Genomic DNA, 23,030 nt, shown 5'->3' with positions numbered 1-23,030 from the left:
AGTCCCTGCTACTCCAGAGGCTGAGGCAGGAGAATGGTGTGAACCCGGGAGGTGGAGCTTGCAGTGAGCCGAATTAGGCCACTGCACTCCAGCCTGGGCGACAGAGCAGAACTCCGTCTCCAAAAAACAAAACAAAACAAAAGCTGGTTATAAGTTTTCTACGAATGAGTTTTTGTGCCTTAGGACAAGTTATCCAATAACATAATTACATATAGATTTTAAAACAGCTATTCCACCAAACAACTGTGGTGGAAATAAAGATAATCTGGTATCTAAACTTAAACAGGTACACAAATAATCATTTAAACATTCCCACTGCTTTAATTCATTAAGCACATATACAATAGGTGCTCAATCAATGCTGGGGGTTGCGGGGTACGGGGATCCATCAAAACCAGAACCCAAAGCTTTCTTGGTTTAATCTTCCTTCTAGAGCAGGGGTGTCCAATCTTTTGGCTTCCCTGGGCAACACTGGAAGAAGAATCGTCTTCAGCTACATATAAAATATACTAATGACAGCTCACGAACTAAAACAAAACAAAACAAAAACAAAAACCTCATAACGTTTTAAGGAGGTTTATGAATTTGTGTTGGCCTCATTCAAAGCCATCCTGGACCCAGATTGGATGAGCTTGTCCCAGAGGCATCAGTCTCCCCCAAATCAGGTACTAGAACAATTGCTCTTGAATAACAAACTTAACCATTATGTGGGGCTATGTTGATCCAACAGCACTTATATATCAATTAGAACTGTCCACAGAAGATAATTTAACAGCTGTCCAAAGGACCAACATCTCTTAGACAAGATGATTCATTTCTGGCTTTAGAACTGCAAAACTGTGTCATACATAACAACAATTAATTAGGAAGCACAACAGCTGAGATACCTAATGGATTCCATGTAAAGCATATAATAAATGGCCGACCAGATAACACTTGCTGTTTAACTAAAGACAGTGACATAAACATAAACAGAAGGAGAATGCCTTTTTTCCTTTCTTTTATTTACATTTTTTATAGGTCTCACACTCCCCAAGGCAATTCTGTGAGACGTAGCATATTTACAAATTTGATAAATGTAAAATGAAAATAACGTACAGGATTACTTCATCTTTCAGGAAAGAAGTAATACATTTTGTGTTTATAGATATATGAAGTGTCAGTTATTTATTTTAAGAGATCAATAATCCAATTCACATACAACACAATACAAAGTATTAACTAGCCAGAAATGATGATTTAGTTTTTCATACAGCCTACAAAAGTGTAGAAGTAAACTATATTTAAACATGATATAAAATAAAACATGGGCTGGGCTTGGTGGCTAACACCTGTAATTCCAACACTTTGGGAGGCTGAGCAGTGGGGATCACTTGAGGCCAGAATCTGAGACCAGCCTGGGCAACAAAGCAAGATCCTGTCCCTACAAAGAAATAAAAAACTATCCAGGCATGGTTGTGTGTGCCTGTATTACTAGCTACTTAGGAGGCTGAGGTAGGAGGGCAGCTTGTGCCCAGGAATATGAGGCTGTAGTGAGCTATGACTACACTATATACTCTAGCCTGAATGACAGAGACTCTGTGTCTCTAAAACTAATAAAAATATAGTAAAACAATGACTGATTGTTAATGATACAGTAAATTTATAGCTATTATAGAGTTGGCCAAATGCCCACTCTTTTGGTTGAATGCTATGTGTATAACACACAAAAGAGACATTCTTTGAAAGTAGCAGAGTATTCACAGATACTATAAAAATTTCCAAACTTTGTATGCATACTCGAGGGTAATATTTTTTCCCTATGTTTTTACCATAAAGTTAAAAATACCACATGTATAAACAGTAAGTTGTAACCAAAAATGATAGTAATAATAAAAATAGCTACCAATAATGCCATGTTTATGTGCCACACACTATCCTAAGTGACTTGCATTGATTACATAATTTAATCTTCACACTCATCCTGTAAGGTAGATACTATCATTATTAAGAAACAGACACAGGTTGAGAGGAATTCAAATCCTCACAGTAGAGTGAATTCCAATACTAAGCAAAAAGTTTATAAGGAAAATACAAAATAATCAAAGACAAATGAAAACCCTACACCCCCAAAGTTTTTTTTTTTAATAAAAGAAAATGACAGAAAAAATAATAAAGAAAATTATGTAAATTCCAGATCTCAACAGTTTGACTTTAGACAGCAAAGCTAATGACACAGGGATTCAACAGGTTTCTCAGATCGAGTTCTGACAAAATGATCATGCATGTAAAGTGACTAGCAAAGAGAAGAAATGTTAATGATATTCATGGCTGGGTGTGGTGGTTCAGGCTCAGCCTGGGAGTTAAGAGACCTGCATGGGCAACATGGTAAAACTCCATCTCCATGAAATAATTAAAAAAAAAAATTAGATGGGCATGGTGGCATGTGTCTGTAGCCCTAGCTAGTCAGAAGGTTGAGGAGGGAAGATTACTTGAGCCCAGGAGGTTAAGGCTACAGTGAGCCATGATTGGGCTACTGTACTCCAGTATGGGCAACAGAGCGAGACCCTGTCTCAAGAAAAAAAAAAACAAGAAAAACCTCACAAATACATATTCACTATTATTATTGTGAGATTACTAAAGGCAAAAAACCCTAAGTCAGTTAAAAAAGTAAACAAATGTTTTAACATGATTTGAAAACTCTCATTTAACATGCATAATCTTTGAATAACTTAAATCTCAGCATACAGAATATTCTAGTGAATATTCTTTAAACATCCATGCAGAACAGATGTAGTGAACTAATCTGATACTCATAATATTGTACACTGAAAGTAACAGCTAACCAGGAAGCATACCTGAAAAATAAAAAAGGGTACTTTCATTAAATATTTGAATGTTTTAGTTTGTTTTATAAAAGCATGACTAATACTATGTGATGATTTGAATTAGATTCTAAAATAGAAATAATGGCAATGTATAAGCATTTGTTATAAAGGAATAAAATAGCAAAAAAAAAAAAGTGCATTTAATTTTCCAAGCTAGTTATTTCTATTTGAGAATGTGCTAATTCTTGCTTGATATATGACCCCCTTGCAACCAACCTGACATACAAATATCGGTTTACTTAAAAATGGTTAGAAAAAAAGATTGGAGTCTTAGGGAAGGAGTGAAGGAGTGGATGTTGAATGACAAACTGAGGAGCTGGTCTCTTATCCTGTAGTTTTTGATTAGGAGAATGCCATGATGAAAGGGGTGTTTTAGGGATTTGAAACAGGATTGTTGCATGACATTCATTCTTAAACTAGCCTCTTGTGGAACAAATGCTTTGTGGTAGTTGACACTAACTTATTCCCAAATTCACAAAACGGCTTTTATATGATTAATACCATTTTCTTTGAATATTGTCTTAACAGCTGACCAAACCAAGAAAGAAATGAGTATGTGTGAAACAGAAATAAGGGAGAGGCAGATGGAGAAAACATGGGCAACACAATCCTGAATCTGAAGCAGGGACAGATGAAAAAAGGGACAAGGCACTGCAGGCACAGAGCAACCAGAACTTACTAAAAACCGGTTCCCATCAAGCCTGCACCACTTCCTGGAACCCACTGTGGAGTAGATCAGAGAGGGGAAAGGAAGGCAGCAAATACATGAGAAGAGCCAAAGGTAAGCCTTCTGACTCTTCAGGTCAAGGCATCCTTGTAAGGATGGATCTAAGTTTCCTTCCTCACTGTAAAGGTAAACTAGTTCACAGCTCATTTCAAGAACTCCAGAGTCCTCTTTTTGCCTTCGTGGCAAGCATTCAAGAATTACTTTTTAGTCTTACTGAAGGAATACGTAGTATTATGAGGAATATCTTAAATTTAATTTTTATCTAATGGTAACTACATGGGTTTGTTTTCCACTTAAATTTCCATGCCTAATTTTCTTTTATCCCAGGCAATCTCTCTCCTCTTCTGTTCTTCTCTATTCCCCACCTGTCCATATCTAATCTCTGCTACCACTCTATGATTTCTTCAGTCTCTATTTCCACCTTCTAGGTTATCTTGCTTCATTCACATTCCAAGGCTTCTAAAGCCTGTTCTTTTGGGTTTATCTTTTCCCATCCAATATTCTCTGTAAGACTACTGCCCTAAAAAAAAAAAAATGGGTTAATTTTCCTTAAAGCTGATAGAAATGTATCTGATAGAAACAAGGAAAAAGAAAAAAGGAAGAGTGGGGAGTAGGGGGAATAAAAATGATTCAGAATTGTTTGAAAAAAAAAAATTCCCATTTTCTAATGTTCTATTCCTGTTTCTTGAATCTCCTGTCCCTAAAAGAGATCTGAAGTACTATCTTAAATAAACACTCTAGGCTGCTGTTTTCCTTTTCCTATAATTTGCAACATTTATCTTTGAAATTTTCTATCTAGTAGAAAATTGTCTGCTGTGGCATAACAATACCACCTTTTAAAAGCAAACGATTGCACCACATGTGGCTTTTTAAATAAATAGTGCCAACTTCATTTTACAAAACTGATAGTTATATGTACAGCTAAATAAAGATTTCAGAAATAAATTTTTTGTAGACAGGCTAGCAAAAATGTTTATTTACAAAGGGAACAAATTTATATAAAGACAGGGATTATCTCTGATACTGATTTTTATCCCCTCTAGGAAAGAGTAGAATATTGACATGTATTTGTTCAATAAACAAATTAACTGGAAAAACACAGAATATTTACATTTGAAAGGAGGCCACACATACCATAATTAAAAATGATGATTAAGAGCTTCTGATGTTTCAACAGTTAGGTTTACAGTGCCTTTTTTTTTGGGAGTCTGAGATAGGAGGTGTCAATGGACTGTGTAAAGCTTATAAAGGGAAATGTGCTTTGTCATTCAAATTTTGACTTAGGGAAATTTAAAAACTCTTGTGATTAGTATTTTAGTCGATAGAGATTATAAATCTTAAACATTAATTTCAGAGTTGAGATTTTAAATATTTCATTAATTCTTCATATTAGAAAATAAAACTCATAGAAACTCCAGAAGCATGGTACATATCACTACATTGTGTCTACTTCAAATAAATAGTTCAAAGAATTTTAAAAGCTGGGATGTCTGGGTAGAAAAGACTAACTATGCTTTCTTCCTTTAAAAGAAGATTCATGGACTTTTGTTCTGACAATATTAGAAGAATGTACTTTCTTCAAAAGCCTGTATTGGTCAGTGTTTCATTTATTTCCTCCTTTTTTAGTCAAAATTATCTAGTGGTATTAAAGGACAGAAATCATCAGTTTTGTTTGAAGTAAAAACTAATATATCATCATAGTAAAGTGGTCATGTTCATCACGAAACTGATGTGTTCTAAGGTATTTAAGGACACATATCTAGAGGTCCCACAATTATAACAGATGGATGGCTTTAGTTAGATGTTGTAAAACTCTAAATTAATAAGACTCATTTCTCAGGTATGTACTTAAAACCTGTATCATTACTTTATATAGTCACATAGTAAAATACTTTTGGCCTGGTTGGAAGTAACATCCTTTATTGGCCATAAAAATAAATCTATTAAAAAGGTTAAGAATAGAGGATACAATAAATCTTTTTATCCAAATTTCTAATTATTACACTTTCACTATTAAAAATATTTAAGAATTATGCCTTCACTTTGATATTATACTGCAGGAAGAGTATTTTCTAAACACTGTTGACTGATGTAACATACATCTGCTTACTTTATAATGAGCCTAGTGGAGGAATAAGATTTTTTTGTTATATATAGTGCTGGTATGAGAGTCTGTTGCCATAGTGTTATTAAGCTTTTCTTCTCTAATACCAACTGAGTAAGGTAAAAACATTATCTCTTTCAACAATCTGTTTTGCAGATTTGGTTCACAGTTATAATGCAATTTCACTGAAGTAATCTCACAAACTCAAGTTTCATGCACTGCTCTAAGAAGGTGCTTTGAATATTTTTATAACAAACAGTGCTATTGCTCTGATACATATTCTTTTTCTCCCTAATATTTTTGCTTGTATTTGTTGCTTCACACAATCTTTTGAGGAAAAAAAAGTTGTTCTTAAACTATGTATCTAGAAATACAGTAATAGAACAGTGAAACTGGTATCCAAGATACAATTGTTTCTGAATTTCCACTTGCAGGTTAGCTTTCAAAGCATACACATGGACTTCACCATCTTTTTTGCGGTATAATGACGTAAGAAATGTTCTCTTAAGAAACATTAATCTGGTTGCTTCTTTTTAATTTTTGTTTTGTTTTTTAGAGACAGGGTCTCCCTCTGTTGCCCAGGCTGGAGTGCAGTGGCATGATTATAGCTCACTGCTATCTCCAACTCCTGGGCTCAAGCAACTCTTCTGCCTCAGTCACCTGAGTAGCTGAGACTACAGGTGTGAGCTACCATGCCTGGCTAGTTTTTTTTCTTTTTTTTTTTTTTTGTAGAGCTACGATCTCACTATGCTGTTCAGGCTTGTCTTGAACTTCTGGCCTCAAGTGATCCTCCCACCTCAGCCTCTCAAAGTGCTGGGATTATAGGCATGAGCCACTGCACCGTGCCCTTTAAAATTTCATACCACTTTTATCTTCTATGTTTTTAATTAATGAGAATGTATTAAAATGTCAAGTGTCTCTCTAATTTTTACAGGGAGTATATGCTGGTTATACACCTGTACTAATCGAATTGCCAGGAGGAGATGGTATCCATGTCTGAGGAGGAGGGAGGGCTTGTATTTTTCATATTTAAAAACACTGTCATTCTGTAGCTTGATAAACCTATCTTCTCTCTCCTCCCTATTGAAATTCTATCATCCATCATGGCCCAGCTGAATAATACTTCCTTAAGAAAGCCTTCCCTGCCACTCTCTGTTCAACAACAGTGCTCCAAATGTTAGGTATTTACATGTGTGTACATACCTGCAGGAGGACATATCTCCTAGTTCACTTTGCTTTTCATTGTTTTTCAACTTACTAAAAAAATTCAAACCTATAATAAACAGACTCACCAACTGTTCACAGCTTGCCAAATCTGCTTTATCTCTCTCTCTCTATATATATGTATATTATCTCTCTCTATATGAATGTACACACACACACACACACACCCCCTACAGTTTATTTTGTTCCTACAACTATTTGAAAGTAAGCTTCAGAAAACATGAAAGTCAGTTCTTTAGTACAAATCGTACAATCATTGATCATGCCAGGTTCAGAGATGATGGAAATGATTAATCAGAAATTCAGCTATCTGGTCTTCCAAAGGACAAGATCAAAATCAAACCTAAGAGCAGATTTTGACCCAATAATGAAACTGAAGACAAACAGCAGTTTATTTCTACTCCTTATCTATTGCTTAATCACTAGGTCTTATTTTTCATTAGTATACTTTTATTACATTCTCAGAGTTCACCAATTCAGTATTGTGGTCTCAATTTTTAATCCCCTTGGCTTTTTGTTTGAATGAAACCCCTCTATTTGACCAGACTCCTAAGAAACTTCTCCTTGTCTCAGTTTGATGAAGTTCTTTAACCATTCTTTGTGCTTTCGCAGACTTGTCTGCTCAGCCTTCTTCCACTTGTCATTTCTCATACAGTCAGGCACTGACACTCCATCTCAAAAATAAATAGATAATAATTAAAAAATATTACTTTCTACTGGGTCTACTGGATGCCTTTATGGCAGGCATCTTCAGGGAAGAGCAAGGCCCTGCCTTCCAGGTATGATAATTAGATATGATTAGATATGGGAGAATGAGAATGAAAACACATACGCAATGCACAATATTTCAATACTACAAACCAACAGGGCAAAATAGATTTTAGAGGTGTTAAGGATACACAGGCAAAATGAATATTCATTTGTTTCATTAATCATATCTGCCAGGTAATATAAGACACATAAGGTCTTTGGATCTTAGAGTATAATGTGAAAAAGAAATCAGGTTGATGTGACAGAAACAACTAGTGTGGTACTGTTTATAGAAGGCAGTCAGAAAATGTACCTCTCAGGATCTAACTCTAAAGATCAGTCCTGAACAATGAGAAGGTATTGACCACATGAAGAACTGGATCAAACATGTTCCAGTCAAATGCACTGGCAAATCATAAGGTCAAAAAGGAGGCCTAGGAGGGCCTGCATGTGGTGAGGCAGGCAGAGAGATCATGCAGGGCCTTGTAAGACAAAGAAGTTTGGATTTTATTCTAAGTGCAATGGGAAGCCACTGAAGAGTTTTAAGCAGGGCAGTGACAAATCACTGACAGTTAAAGATGTTAAAGGAAACTTAGAGACTGTTAAGCCTCTTTCTACGGATGAAAACACTATATCCATAGGTTTCTATATAGATACTCTTCACACTCTTTAATAAGAAAAAGTGTACACTTATTTTCAACAAAAATGGCCAAATTCTGGACACATGAAAAGGTATTATTTTACTTATGAGAGAAAGCAATTATAAATATTCTTTTATTTATATCAGATTGATAAAGGTCAAATATTTGATGTCACACAGCATTGATAAGGATGTAGGAAAAAAGGCAGGTGTGCCTAAGTTGGGAGTATAACTTTGAACAGCTTCTTTGGAGGGCAATCAGGGCAAAATCCATTAAAACTGAACATGCGTACATCATTAGTCCCAGTAATTCCACTTCTAGGAATTTATCCCACGGATATATTTGCACAAGTCCACAAAGACGGTATGTACAAAGATATTCAGTGAAACATTACTTGTGATGGCAAAAGATTAAAAAAACCCTGTATGTCAATCGCAGGAAAACTTATGGTATACTTGTTCAATATAATATTATGTGATTCTAACAAAGATCTACACATACAAAGATGGGATAATCTTCAAGATGGCAAATGCAAAAAGTAAATGCAGAATAAAAGACGTCTTTGGGAAGGTCATAGGAATGCTGGGCAATGACGAGGACTGCGTACCTTTTGTGCTGTTTGAACTTTTTACTGTGTATATACATATTACCTATTTAAAACTAAAAAGGGCCGTGCGCAATGACTCACGCCTGTAATCCCAGCACTTTGGGAGGTCGAGGCGGGCGGATCACGAGGCCAGGAGATCGAGACCATCCTGGCTAACATGGTGAAACCTCGTCTCTACTAAAAATACAAAAAATTAGCCGGGTGTGGTGGCGGGTGCCTGTAGTCCCAGCTACTCGGGAGGCTGAGGCAGGAGAATGGAGTGAACCCGGGAGGCTGAGCTTGCAGTGAGCCGAGATCACGCCACTGTACTCCAGCCTGGGCGACAGAGCGAGACTCCGTCTCCAGAAAAAAAAATAAATAAATAAAAAGAAAAATAGTTTGGTTTTAAAAGCAAATCACTACAAGAAGTAGTGATGTCCAAAAGGGAGAAAAGAATAAAAGAAATGAAGAAAATAAACTGGAAATAACCTGAAATAAACATAATGCTTTATATGTTATTTCCTTGTTGAACAAACTACTGTAATGTTTTATTCACAGAGATAGAGTTTAAAATGCATTAGTGGCCAAGTATAGAGGAAACATAAATATATAGTATATACAGTATAGTGTACATGTACAGATATTTTAAGTTTGTAGGTATGTATGTATGCATGTATGTCAGGGTACTGCTCTGCCACGATCTCGGCTCACTGCAACCTCTGCCTCCTGGGTTCAAGCAATTCTTGTGCCTTGGCCTGAGTATATGGGATTACAGGCATGCACCACCACGCCTGGCTAATTTTTGTATTTTTAGTAGAGGTGGGGTTTCACCATGTTAGGCAGGCTGGTCTTGAACTCCTGACTTCAGGTGATCTGGCCGTCTTGGCCTCCCAAAGTGCTGGGATTACAGGCATGAGCCACCGAGCGCAGTCTATATACAGATATACAACTTGGTAAGTGCCCAAACAAAAAACCTTATTTAACCTTAATTCTCCACAAAAATAGAGGCAAAAGGGACTACAGAAAAGAACACAAAGAGTGACCTGAAGTATGGCTGGTTGGGTGAGGTGGCTCATGCCTGTAATCCCAGCACTTTGGGAGGCCAAGGCAGGAGGATTGGTTGAGCTCAGAGTTTGAGATCAGCCTGTGACAACATAGTGAGACCTAATAATCTCTTCCAGAAATAAAAAAATTTGCCACGCTGCAGTCCTGGCTACTTGGGAGGCTGAGGTGGGAGAATCACTTGAGCCCTGGAGGTTGAGGCTGCAGTAAGCTGAGATCATGCCACTGCACTCCAGCCTGGGTGACAGGATGAGACACTCTCAAAAAAAAAAAAAAAAAATATATATATATATATATATATAAAATAAAAAAAAAAAAAGGAAAGGAAACAGGCAGGAAAAAAAAAAGGCTGTAGGCAAAAACTGAATTACTGTGCACTTAGCAAGATCACTGAACAGCTCAGTTAGTTCAGGTGTGAAGAGCAGGGGCTGCAGGACTGGAAATGAGGCCAGAAGTTCTAATCCTGACCCTGGCCTTATTAGATATGTGGATTTTAATCACATTACTTAGTCTCTCTAAGTTTTAGTTCGATTAAAACTGAAACCAAAGGCTCAAGAGGAACTTAAAAAAAGTCATTTAGTCCATTGCCCTGCAGAAGGCCACTGCAACTACATGTAATTATTTGGACTTATTTTAGGCCTGATTTAGGCACTTGTGAGAAAATTAATGTATACAATTTATTAACAACAGATGAGGTTTTCTCCTTGTAATAAGAGCATAGTATTTTATGAAGTATTATTGGGTAAGCTTTCTAGCAACAATACTCTATATGGAAAATAACGTTCCAATCCCAAAACAGTGAGAACTTAATGAAAAGGAGAAAATATCAGCTTCGTTAGTTTTTTCAGTTATCATTCTTCTCTTCTGGAAAACCCATTCTGGAAATTTATGGGTTCAAAAATTCAGTTTGGGTTGAAAACTGCACATTCCTCTAGGTGAGATCATTTATTCTATCTGGGGTTTTAACACCCACGTCTGTGTCTGCTAACTCCCAAATCGGTACCTCTAGCTCATATCACTCACCTGAACTGGAGATCTATTAAGCTGTCGGCTGAACATTTCTGCACTTCCCACTCAGGTGTCTCATAAGTTCCTCACAGGCAACATATCCCTACCTGGTCATTCAGATCAGAAACCAGAGAGTCCTTCCTGATGTTTCAAACTAGTCACCAGTAGATATGGATGTCAGTGCTAACACAGTGGTTCTCAACAGGGTGATCCCCTCCTTCAGGGGATACTTGGCAATATCTGCAGAAATGTTTGTTGTCACAATAGGGCATAGGGGAGATCGCTATTGGCATTTAGAGGGTAGAGATCAGGGATGCTGCTACGTATTCTACAATACAAAGGGTAGCCCTTTACTACAAAGTATTACCTTGCTCAAAATGTCAGCTGGGTCAAAGTTGAAAAAATCCTATTCTATCATGTCTTGAATGTAAATTCTATGCAAGATGGGGCATGCCGCTGTTCACTTCTCTATGTTCAGTATCTGGACCACTGCACGGTACATACATGATTACCGAATAATGGAATGAGAAAAGAATTTATACATTATTCTCCTTGTTTTTATCTTCACAGCTGAGCCTTAGTTCTTTTCTTGGCTAAGCTACTGTGTCAGCCCCTAATTGTTCTTTCTGTCTCCATGCTTCCAGGGCTGTATCTTACTCATCTTTATATATCAAGGGCCTGGAAAGTAGTAGGAGCTCAATAAATCTGTGCTTTATAAGTGAGCCTTAAAATAGGTATTTAAAAAAGCAACCAACCTGCAAGAATTTTTGGCAGGTCTCTGCTAACTGCTAACATACTGATACCACAAGAAAAATTCACCTGATGGTTTAGAATAGCTATGCTTGTATGAATCAGTATGAATAACTTTTTCTGATCCTAGATCCATTTTATTTTATTTTTTTGAGACAGAGTCTTGCTCTGTCACCCAGGCTGGAGTACAGTGGCATGATCTCGACTTACTGCAGCCTCTACCTCCCGGGTTCAAGCGATTCTCATGCCTCAGCCTCCCAAATAGTTGGGATTACAGGCGTGTGCCACCAAGCCTGGCTAATTTTTGTATTTTTTGTAGAGAAAGGGTTTCATCATGTTGGTCAGGCTGGTCTCAAACTCCTGACCTCAAGTGATCCGCCCACCTTGGCCTCCCAAAGTGCTGGGATTACAGGCGTGAGCCAATACGCCCAGCCCAATAGATGCATTTTATTTATAATTTTTGTTGTCTGTCTGATTTTGTTTCTCCTTATTTTTGGCAGGACAAGGCCTACACCACACTTGTGAAAGGCAGGTGGCTCTATCTTCTCTAATTCAGCAATAAGCCATGATCATGTACTGATTCTTCTCTTGGACAGCTGGAAACTAAGAACATTCATTCTCCCTGTCTCATTTTCTTTAAACTGCCTTGAACAAATCTATAAGAGGCTGCTATCTTACTGAGAGATCCCGCTCCAACTCTAATGGAAAAAAAAAATCAAGGAAATTTGATCACCTGCCATAAAGGGACTGATATTTGGCAGGCAGTCTTAGAAATGAACTCAGACCTACCTACTGTATCCCAGCTTGAACAAAATAAGATCACAAGTAACTATCTAAGCAAGTAACATATTTAAATAAAGTGGAGAATATACGTTTTTTTTGGTTACATGTGGATTATTATTTCCCCATCCCATCTCTCAAGTGGACAATGAAATATAATTTGTTTTTAAATTTACAGGCAATCAACACAGGGTGTCTTGATCTGGTTCCATCAAAAGCCCTTTCCTACAGGGTTAGGAAAATGCCCAAATCGAAGCTTCATCTGGCTCAGTACTACAGAAGGTTGTCCTCTTTACAAGATTATTTCTTCCAGTATCACCTTATTGTCCTTGAACTTTCTGTGCTTAAGAGTGTTTCTCTCAGAGTTCCCAGTGTTCACTGTTTTATGGGACCAGTGAGTGGATCACTCAATACCCTTTGATGTTTGGGATACTGAAGACTGTACCTAGAGGAGTTACCCCACCCTTCTCTCTTCAGAAAACTCATGTGAGGGGAGGGTATCACTTGTGTCATCTGAGAATCTTTCCTTAGAAAAGTCACCCCTCTTTGGTAAGTGAGTTGAATCTTTTCTGAGTCCTGAAGGCAAACAAGCTCCTCATTTTCCAAGCTTCTGAATGTCTGTCTCACTTCAGTCTCCTCTGTTCACATAACTTCTCCGCAGAAGAAAATCCATCGTGAAGGAATTTAGGCCTGTCTACCCCTCCCAGTTATGCTGACAGTAATATCAACCAACACCAACTTGCATTTGGAGTGCGGTCACATTCACAGAGATGGGATCTCCAGAGCATGGAGAAGCACAGTAAAATACTTGTTTGAAACCTCCACCTTTATGGCAGGGCTCTTATAGGGGTGTGTCAGAGTGGCTGATTACACCACCAACTCTTCAAGGCTTGTGCAAACGTACAGGTGGTTAAGTTGATCCAACCTGAAAAATAAAGCTGGCTTGAGCAATAAGCATTTCAGGAAACCATAATAAACTAAAGGTCCTTCTTTAAAATTAATGAACTGCATTGGATTATAGAAAGCTAGGAATAAAGGCATCTTCCCAAAATATGGCTAAATTAAACTTCCTGTCAGCCAGAAGGCTGATTTCCTATCAGTTTACAGGCATATTTAATTTGGCTTACAATAAAGTTGGTATTCTTTGCCCTGAAAACAAAACCCAATCCTACTTCTTAGTAACTGCTAAATTGGTGGTAGTTGTAGGTGGTGGCTGGACACACAGATATAATGTGCATTATTTTAAAAGCACAAAGACAATGACATCATTTTGATCTATTTTTAATCATCACATTCATTTTGGAATTTCACATAACATTTAAGGATAGCATGCCATTATTAAACATTTATCAAAAGGAGTATGGACCAAAAAGAAAACCTGACTCATGCGATGTAAGCAATCTATGATAGCCCAGTCATGACACTGAGGATACCAGGCCATTATGACACTAGTTAAATGTGAAAATGATCTGTGAAATGTGAAGTAACTTCTTTAAAGCTGGCAAAATCTAGAAATCAATATTTATTATTTAACGTAGATATGACACCTCAGTCTGTGAACTGGAAACATATTGGAGAAAAGCCTCCAGTGCCTTCGGAAAGAGGATTCCTAGCAAAACAGAAAGACAGGCACACAAAATCTCTTCTAACATCCTTTCCTCTTCACATCATCTCTTTCCTCCTCATACCATGTCTTTCCTCTCCCCTCAAAAACACTTGGGTTGGAGAATGATCCGATATAATTAATTTATACCGGAGTGTTTAATCCAGGAACAAGTATTCCTTCTTCCAGGGATCTAAGCAATCTACACCTTCTCTATAATTGGAGATAAAAGGCTCAGTTTAGAACTGGCTTTAGATTCCAGTTCTGCTACCTACTTTCTGTGTGGCCTGTGCGCAGCTTAACCTCCATGGAGCTCAGTTTTCGGATCCATGAAGTGGGGGGGTAATAAACATTTACTTATGGTACAGTTGTATACATTTAACTAATTCAACAAATTTTTACTAACTGCCTACTGAATCAGCAGGTATTATTCTACATGGCTGAGATTAAAGTAGTGACATCAAAACAGACAAAGTTTCTGTGCTCATTGAGCTTACATGCTAACTGGGGAAAGGGAAACATAATAAACAAATAAACAAATATATAACACTAAGAGGGAGACGTGCTATAGCAAAAAATCAAGTATAGCAGTGGTTGTGAAGAAGTTTATAGGGAACCTAGGAGGCTGGAATTTGTCATCCAAGAGCCTCTCTGAAAAGGTGACATTTGAGCAGACACATCAAGTGAGAAGTGAAGTGAGTCATGTGAATTTCTGGGTGGCATACAAATGCAGGCAGAAGGAAGAACAAATGGAAAGGCTTGTGAAAAAGCAGGCTTTGAATATTTGAGTAAAAATTGATGGTTGGCAACTTTGAAAACTATTCTGTGAACGGGGTGGTTCTATATGGTTTTACAGGCTTTTATTCAGGAGCTTGGAATCACTGAAGGGTTTAAGCAAATAATTTACATAATCTGACACACTATAGAAGGAAGCTTTAGGCTGTGAGTGGTGGCTCATGCCTGTAATCCCAGCACTTTGGAACGCTGAGACGGGCGGATTGCTTGAGCTCAAGAGTTTGAGACCAGCCTGGGCAACATGGCAAAACCCCATCTCTACCAAAAATACAAAAAGTAGCTGGGCATGGTGGCAAATGCCTGTGGTCCCAGCCATTTGGGAGGCTGAGGTAGGAAGATTGCTTGAGCCTGATAGGTGGAGGCTGCAGTGAGCTAAGATCACACCACTACATTCCAGCCAAAAAAAAAAAAAAAAAAAAAAAGGAATCTTTCAGCATATGGGATGTACTGTAGGAGGGACGAGGGGTGGAACCAGGAAGACCACATATGAGATTTCCACAGTAATCTGAGGGAGGAGAACAGTTGACGGTGGTTTGGGCCACAGAGTTTCTAGGGAAAGGTGGTGAGAAATGTTTAGATTCTAGATTTACTTTCAAGATTGAGCCAGTAGGACTGGGTCTGGCTAGCTGTGTGAAAGGAGTCAAGAATGACTGTAAGGTTTTTAGTTTCAGCACCTGGAAAAATAGAGCTGACATTCATTGACATGCGGAAGACTCGAGAAGCTGGTCTGGCTGATGTGGAACAGGGCAATCAGTAATAGGGCTTTGGATTTGTTAAGTTTGAGATGACTACTGGATGTTCAACTAGAGATGTCAAATAGGCAATTCAAAATGTAAGAAAGAACTTGATCCACGGCCAAGCTTTATATGAATGCATGAACTCAGGTTAAAAACAAGTCAATTCATGTTACTCCATGACAACTGCGTGTTCTCTAACCAAGGCCAGAGTAAATGAGTGGGTAGCTGGGTTTACACACATAAATCACTGCTCTTTCTGAAAATTCTGGGAAACACATTCAACTTTCCTCTTTGAGCAGTGGCAGCAACAATAAAAACAAGTACATAATAATAATCTAGTAAGGGTACAGTTGTGGAACTCATTGTTGAACTTCAGTTACAGATCTCTCTCTGCCTTTCAAATGCTGAATATCACTGTTTCTTATTGTAACTAATTAGCTACCTTATTTATGAGTAGCCATGAGAAAAATACAGATTTCGAAAACTTGAAGACCCTATCTATTTCACTCTTCAAAAGCAGTTAAGGCCTTCCCCATTAGCTGACATTAGTAAGCAACCCATAGTTAGACTTTATAAAAAATAACAAACAAACCCATAAACTGATATGCTCTGACTTGATCTCTAGGATTTTAAAATGTACTTGCTAAAATTTGTAGTGAAAGAACAAATTATATTTAAAAAGATTTTGAATATCATTCTTAATTTCACTTACACTTTATTGATGTAATTTTTTGTCTTGTTTTATAAAACACCTGAGGCACAAATTTTATCACCAGCAGATACTATCTTCTTGCCATTACCAAAGAAAACAATGTTTCCCAGGAACATGGACACAGCATGTCTAACCTGTGTATAAGTGGCCTGAAACACTGAAAATTAAAAACAAACATGCATGACTCTCTCACCTACCTAATTCCAAATCTATTTAGAATGAACACTTATTTTTTATGTCATGTACAGATCCACAGTGAGACAGAAAAAGCCAAATTAAAAATGTGTTACCCCTATGCATTTCTACTGAAAAGACAAATATCTGACCTGTTACCTAACATGAGTCCTGAGTGAGGATGTAAGTCATTAGAATTTCTAAGACAGGCCAGGGGTGGTGGCTCATGCCTGTAATCCTAGCACTTTGGGAGGCCAAAGTGGGCAGATTGCTTGAGCCCCGGAGTTCAAGACCAGCCTGGGCAACATGGCAAAACCCTCTCTCTACCAGAAAAAAAAAAAAAAAAAATTAGCCAGGTGTGGTGGTGTGTGGTTGTAGTCCCAGCCTCTTGGGAGGCTGACATGAGAGGATCACTTGAGACTGGGTGGAGGTTGCAGTAAGCCATGATCACGTCACCCACGTCACTGGGCCACAGAGTGAGACCCTATCTCAAAAAAAAAAAAAAAAAAAAAAGAAAGAAAGAATGTCTGAAACAGAAACATTAGATAGAGTGTCATAATATTTTCAAAGTGTTTTTGGTAGAAAAAAAACCCCAACATAATATATTCCTTTAGTTTCTGAATTCTTCAAGCATCCTTGTTAATTTTGTTAATGTAAGACTTTTTTTTTTTTTTGAGACGGAGTCTCACTCTGTCACCCAGGCTGGAGTGCAGTGGCGCAATCTCAGCTCACTGCAAGCTCCGCCTCTCGGGTTCGCGCCATTCTCCCGCCTCAGCCTCCGCGTAGCTGGGACTATAGGCGCCCGCCACCACGTCCGGCTAGTTTTTTGTATTTTTAGTAGAGACAGGGTTTCACCATGTTAGCCAGGATGGTCTCGATCTCCTGACCTCGTGATCCAACTGCCTCGGCCTCCCAAAGTGCTGGGATTACAGGCTTGAGCCACCGCGCCCAGCCTATTGTAAGACTTCTAAGATAAAATGTTTTTTATATTATTCACAAAAAGAAATAATGAGATAGGACAACAGTATACATGAAAACTGTCATACATTTCACAGGTAGTCAAATAAATGTACATTCATGTAACCATAAGATACCACTTTTCATCTACTGCCAGTAAAAAAGACCTAAAATACTCAAAGCTGAGGGGAGTGTAGGAAAGTTCTACACTGTCATGTTGATGGTCACAATGTAAACTGATACAATTTTTCTGAAGCACAATTTGTCAATCTTTACCAAAAACTCTATAAATATGTGCAAACTCTTTACCTAGAAATTCTACATCAACAAATTTAACCTGAGAAAATAATCATAAAAGTATAAAAATTATGTAATTTTAAGAATGTTCATCACATCACTGATTATAACAGAAGCAATGAGAAGAACCTAAATGTCCAGCCACATGAAAGTGATTAAATTTTGGTATATTTATACAACGGAATACTAGGTAGCCCTTATAACTGTAACACAATTAAATGTTTACTGGAAGTATATAATATGTGGCACTGGATGAAAATATAACATTAGATAAAAAAGTAAACATGAAGCCATGGGGAGTATGGCCCAATTTTTGTAGAAAGGTGTATGTGTGTTTATGTATATATATGTGGTACAGGCCTGTATGTGTACATATTTATATGTATATGATACAAATGAAGGAAACAAAAGTCTTAAAACAGATATACCTAAATGGCATGAATAATCAGTTTGGGGGAGATTACAGGTAATTTTTTTCCCTTTTGCTTATCTGCAATAGTTTTTTAATTCTATAACAAATATGTAGGCTGCAAAATGAATAACATTAAAATACTTACATATTAAACTTTTAAAATAAAGTACAGATTTTGAGCACTTTGAGGAGTAATTTTATTTATTTATTTATTTATTTATTTGAGACAGAGTCTTGCTCTGTCCCCCAGGCTGGAGTCCAATGGCGTGATCTCAGCTCATTGCAGCCTCTGCCTCGTGGGCAGTACTTCTCATGCCTCAGCCTCCTGAGAAGCTGGAACTACAGGTGTGAGTCACCATGCCCAGATAATTTTTATATTTTTAGTAGAGATGGGATTTTGCCACGTTGGCCAGGCTGGTCTCGAACTCCTGATCTCAAGCGATCCTCCTGTCGCAGCCTCCCAAAGTGCTGGGATTACCAGAGTGAGCAACTGCACCTGGCTGATGAGTAATTAACTATAAATTTAAAAACTAATTATCTATGAATCTAAAAGCTAATCCCCAACAAAACACAAAGCAACTTCTGGCCGGGCGTGGTGGCTCATGGTTGTAATCCTAGCACTTTGGGAGGCTGAAGTGGCTGGATCACCTGAGGTCGTCAGGAGTTCGAGACCAGCCTGGCCAACATGGCAAAACCCTGTCTCTACTAAAAATACAAAAAATAGGCCGAGTGTGGTGGCAGGCGCCATAATCCCAGCTACTCGGGAGGCTGAGGCAGGAAAATCGCTTGAATCCAGGGGGCGGAGGTTGCAGTGAGCTGAGATCATGCCACTTCACTCCAGCCTGGGCAAAAGAGTGAACTGTTTCTCAAAAAATAAACAAACAAAAAAACAAAGCAACTTCTACCTTGAAAACAGATATCTGAATTAAAACATTAAAACATATGTCTACACTGAAAAACAAATAGGCATAAAAAGCTTTTATACTTTGAACACTAGCAGTTCATTACACTTTTCTTTTTGGCCATAATGTAGTATTCCTAGATGGAGTTCTATTAAACAGGTATTTTTCTCAGAGAAATAATATTATAATTGGTTTTTAAGTACTCAATTGAAGACCTGACAACAGATGCAATGGACAATGTCACACAAGAAAAGATACCATGTAAAATGCCTTACCTCCTTTGAAATAGTAAAATTGTGCTATAGGTTAAGTAAAAGGCATAAACATACAAGAAATTCAATGTCCTAAAAATTGTACTGAAATATAGCATTTGAAAAGTACTAGTACTCAACCTATTTAAAAGTAGAACACTAAGTTTAATGAACGTTATGTACTCAGGTAGTAATTGTTTTGCTTGCCTTATTAGAATTTGGCAAATTCTGGAAGAAATTACTAGAAGAGCTCATCTCTGATTTTTACAAATTGGGCAGTGGAAGATAGGGTGTTCGACCTGACCAAGCCCTACTGTGAAAAAGTTCCTGCAACAAGAAGGGGCATCTCAAATCGCTCCTCTGACCTTTAAAAGCTACACTGGAGCTCTACAGTGTTTAGAAGTCCTCATAAAAGGTTCTATTTATGAGAATTTGGAAAAAATAATCTCATGAACCCAATCATGCTATAGACTAATTTTATGGTATGTATATCCACACAAATAACCGTCAGTTAGCCCATCCAATGTTTTTATAAGCCTCTGCTCTTATAAGTAATTTTCCCTGACAACTACTGCTTCCCTGGTTCATTCTTCAGAGTATTGGGAAATGCTGCAAAAAAAAAAATGAATGGAAAACGAGAAAAAAAAAAAAAAAAAAAAAAAAAAAGAGCAAAGGAGAGAAAAATACCAAGTAGCAGAGAAAAAAAACCCAAGACAACTTGAAACATGTACTATTTAAACTAACAGGACACTAGAAAGGCATGGAGATGTTACATCAAAACTATTAATAAAAGTATTTGTTTTACTTAATAGCCTTCACTACACACCAAGTTTTTTCTCCCTCGAGTAACACACCTATCTACAAAATCTGATTTCTAAAACTGATATATTAGGAGGTGATAATTTGCTTTTAAAAACTTTCCACAGGTATCTATCAAATGTGCATTTGAATTGTGGTTCTAGGTACCAAAGTTTGATTTTTTTTTTTTTTTTTTTTTTTTTTTTTTGAGACGGAGTCTCGCGCTGTCGCCCAGGCTGGAGTGCAGTGGCGCGATCTCGGCTCACTGCAAGCTCCGCCTCCTGGGTTCACGCCATTCTCCTGCCTCAGCCTCCTGAGTAGCTGGGACTACAGGCGCCCACCACCGCGCCCGGCTAATTTTTTGTATTTTTAGTAGAGACGGGGTTTCACTGTGGTCTCGATCTCCTGACCTTGTGATCCGCCCGCCTCGGCCTCCCAAAGTGCTGGGATTACAGGCGTGAGCCACCGCGCCCGGCCGGAAGATTTTTTTTTCTCCTTAGAGATTTTCTGGTCCAACTCATTACGTGGAGGGATTCAATTATTTTCTGGTAAGATTCTTGACAGGTAGTAACTCAGTTTTTTCTTGAACACTCCTAGTAAAGGGAAATGTGGTGTCTCAGAAGTAGAGTCACACACAAGTTGACTGTCCAATGTGGGTCCGATTTCCCTCAGAAAAAATTGAAATCTACTTCCCTGTAACTGACACCCTCCTGCTTCTATTTTTGTCCCATCCAACCATCCTGGATAAAGTCCAACGCCTACCCACACCATAGTCCCTGAAACATTTGAGGACAGATAAAGCATTCTTCCCATGCCCTATTTTTACCAGTCAAGTTCTCCATGGCAAGTGTGTATAATTCAGTGGAAAGTACATAGCCCCTGGAGTCAGACTTCAGTAGATTCCTGGTTGTACATTCTTGGAAAACCATCTATGTTTCCTTCTCTGTGACAGGGGAACACCCTAGTCTTACTGGAGCGTTCTGGAGAAGAAATGAGTTGGCAGAGCTGATGCCCAGTAGAGTGCTCGACTCAGTGAAGAACGTCAAGAATGCGATTGACTCTCTCCCCACCAGCTTATTCGAGCTTTGTTTAACCACACATTTCTGTCATTCAGAAATTGGATAAGCCCACACATTTTGTGAAACTGCTAATCTCAAGGAACAGATCACATCAGATTTACAAGCAGCACAATATCCTGGTCTGAGTTTTCTTCCTCCTTCCTCACTCTGTGCATCCTTTACTGTAGAGGCTGAGAAAGAAAGGTCCTTACATCCCTCGTAGTACAACAGATACTCCAGGTAACTTAAGGGCTGGTCTAAAGCAGAAAAGAAAGGTATAAGGGTCCCATCCAGTAAAGGGAGAAGATAAGTATTAGATTTACTATGGCTTTGTCACTGAAAATCTGCCAAATGCAAGCTCTTGGTGGTCACCAGTGCCACCAGCCCTGACAGCTTGAATAAAATGTATTGTGTAATGTAGGAAGAAGTATGGGCTTTGGAGCCAGGCTTTCCAGATTCAAATCCTTATACCACCATTTGCTTGATGCATAATGCTGGACAAGTTACTTAGTTCCTCTGTCCTTGGTTTCCTCATTGAGGATAATTATAGTTACTACTTTTTGCTTTGGTAACACTATCTAAGCATCAATGGAAAGGAAGGAAGAAAGGAAGAGCAGGGGCAAAAAAGAAGAGGGAGGGGAATTATAGAAAGTCATCATGAAGGTCTAGTCTTATTCTTGTTTTCTTATATTGTTCACTCCAACCTACACAATGCAAACAAGTTTTCTATCCCTGTGCATTGTGACCTTAAGTCAGGACCAGATGAGAATTCTTTCTTGGTAGCCAAAACATAGCGTCCTCAGGGTCATTTCCTTTGCCATAGTGGAGAACAAATGCTAATAGAGATGACATGATTTAAAAACATCTGACTTATAGGCAGTAGAAAGGAATGTAAAGCCTTTCTAAAGTATATAATCTTGGCTTAAATAAGTGAGAGTTCTTTCATGTTCTGATTTCACTGCACTCTTGCACATCAGATATGAACATAAATGACTTTTCATTAATTAATCAGTTTCATTAATGAACTATTATAAATACTTCTTTACTAAATTTTCTTAACATGATTTTTACGTCTCTGTGGGTCATACTTTCCATACTAGTCCATGTGTACTACATGTGAGCAGCTGAACTCTAGAGGCACCAAAACTCAAACCTCCATAGCTCGTGCTATAAACTTTGCCTTGGCAAGGCTTCCTCCTCCTTTAGCCTGATTCTTGCGCTTAGCTTGCTTGGGCTCTGGCTCCAGGCTACGTCTGATTCTCTGGGCTCTGGTACTAACCCTGGCCCAATCTTATGCCCCCATTTTCACCCATAAAACATGGTGTTTTATATTACATTAAAATGTATAACAAAGAAAGGAGATAATGAAGAGAAAAAGGAGGAGAAAAAAACAATGAAATCAGTAAAAAGTTGGGGTGGAGGAATAACCTACAATTTTTTTACACTGTTTCATTTTATACACTATCAATCCTGGGAAGCTGTCTGTGACAACAGAATAGACATGCATCCCTAGAAATGTATATTTAAGAATAAGTATATGTATCTAGAAATATAATCCATATTGCTAAAAACCAATGAAAATTCATACTGACCTTAGGGGGTTTAAACGGATAGTCTGGTGAAAAGGTAATGTCAAGAAAGAACACCCCTCCTTCATAGACAGATCCTGGGGGTCCCAATATAGTTGACCTCCATTCATAAATGTTGTCTCCTTTGGGTCCAGCACTGAAATAAGACATACAAATGAAATGTGCTTAGAAATTATATAGAGGCTGGAATTTAACAAAATCTCTATTTATGATAACCAATTGAGCAATTCCATAAAAACACAAAAA

At 37.9% G+C, this 23,030-nt stretch overlaps 1 protein-coding gene across 2 annotated transcripts in view; it reads right to left on the bottom strand.

Annotated features, from left to right (window-relative positions):
• Positions 1-23,030, bottom strand: part of UBE2E2 (ubiquitin conjugating enzyme E2 E2) — a 380,097-nt gene that overhangs the window by 64,311 nt on the left and 292,756 nt on the right. For both annotated transcript variants that reach the window (XM_025376635.1, XM_025376636.1), the window contains exon 4: positions 22,788-22,920. In XM_025376635.1, coding sequence (XP_025232420.1) covers positions 22,788-22,920 — 133 coding nt within the window. The remainder of the gene's footprint in view (positions 1-22,787; positions 22,921-23,030) is intronic.

Source organism: Theropithecus gelada, chromosome 2 (genome assembly GCF_003255815.1).
Source record: "Theropithecus gelada isolate Dixy chromosome 2, Tgel_1.0, whole genome shotgun sequence".
Taxonomy (NCBI): Eukaryota; Metazoa; Chordata; class Mammalia; order Primates; family Cercopithecidae; genus Theropithecus; species Theropithecus gelada.
The sequence above is the reverse complement of the archived record's forward strand: the minus strand, read 5'-3'. Positions and strand labels throughout refer to the sequence as shown.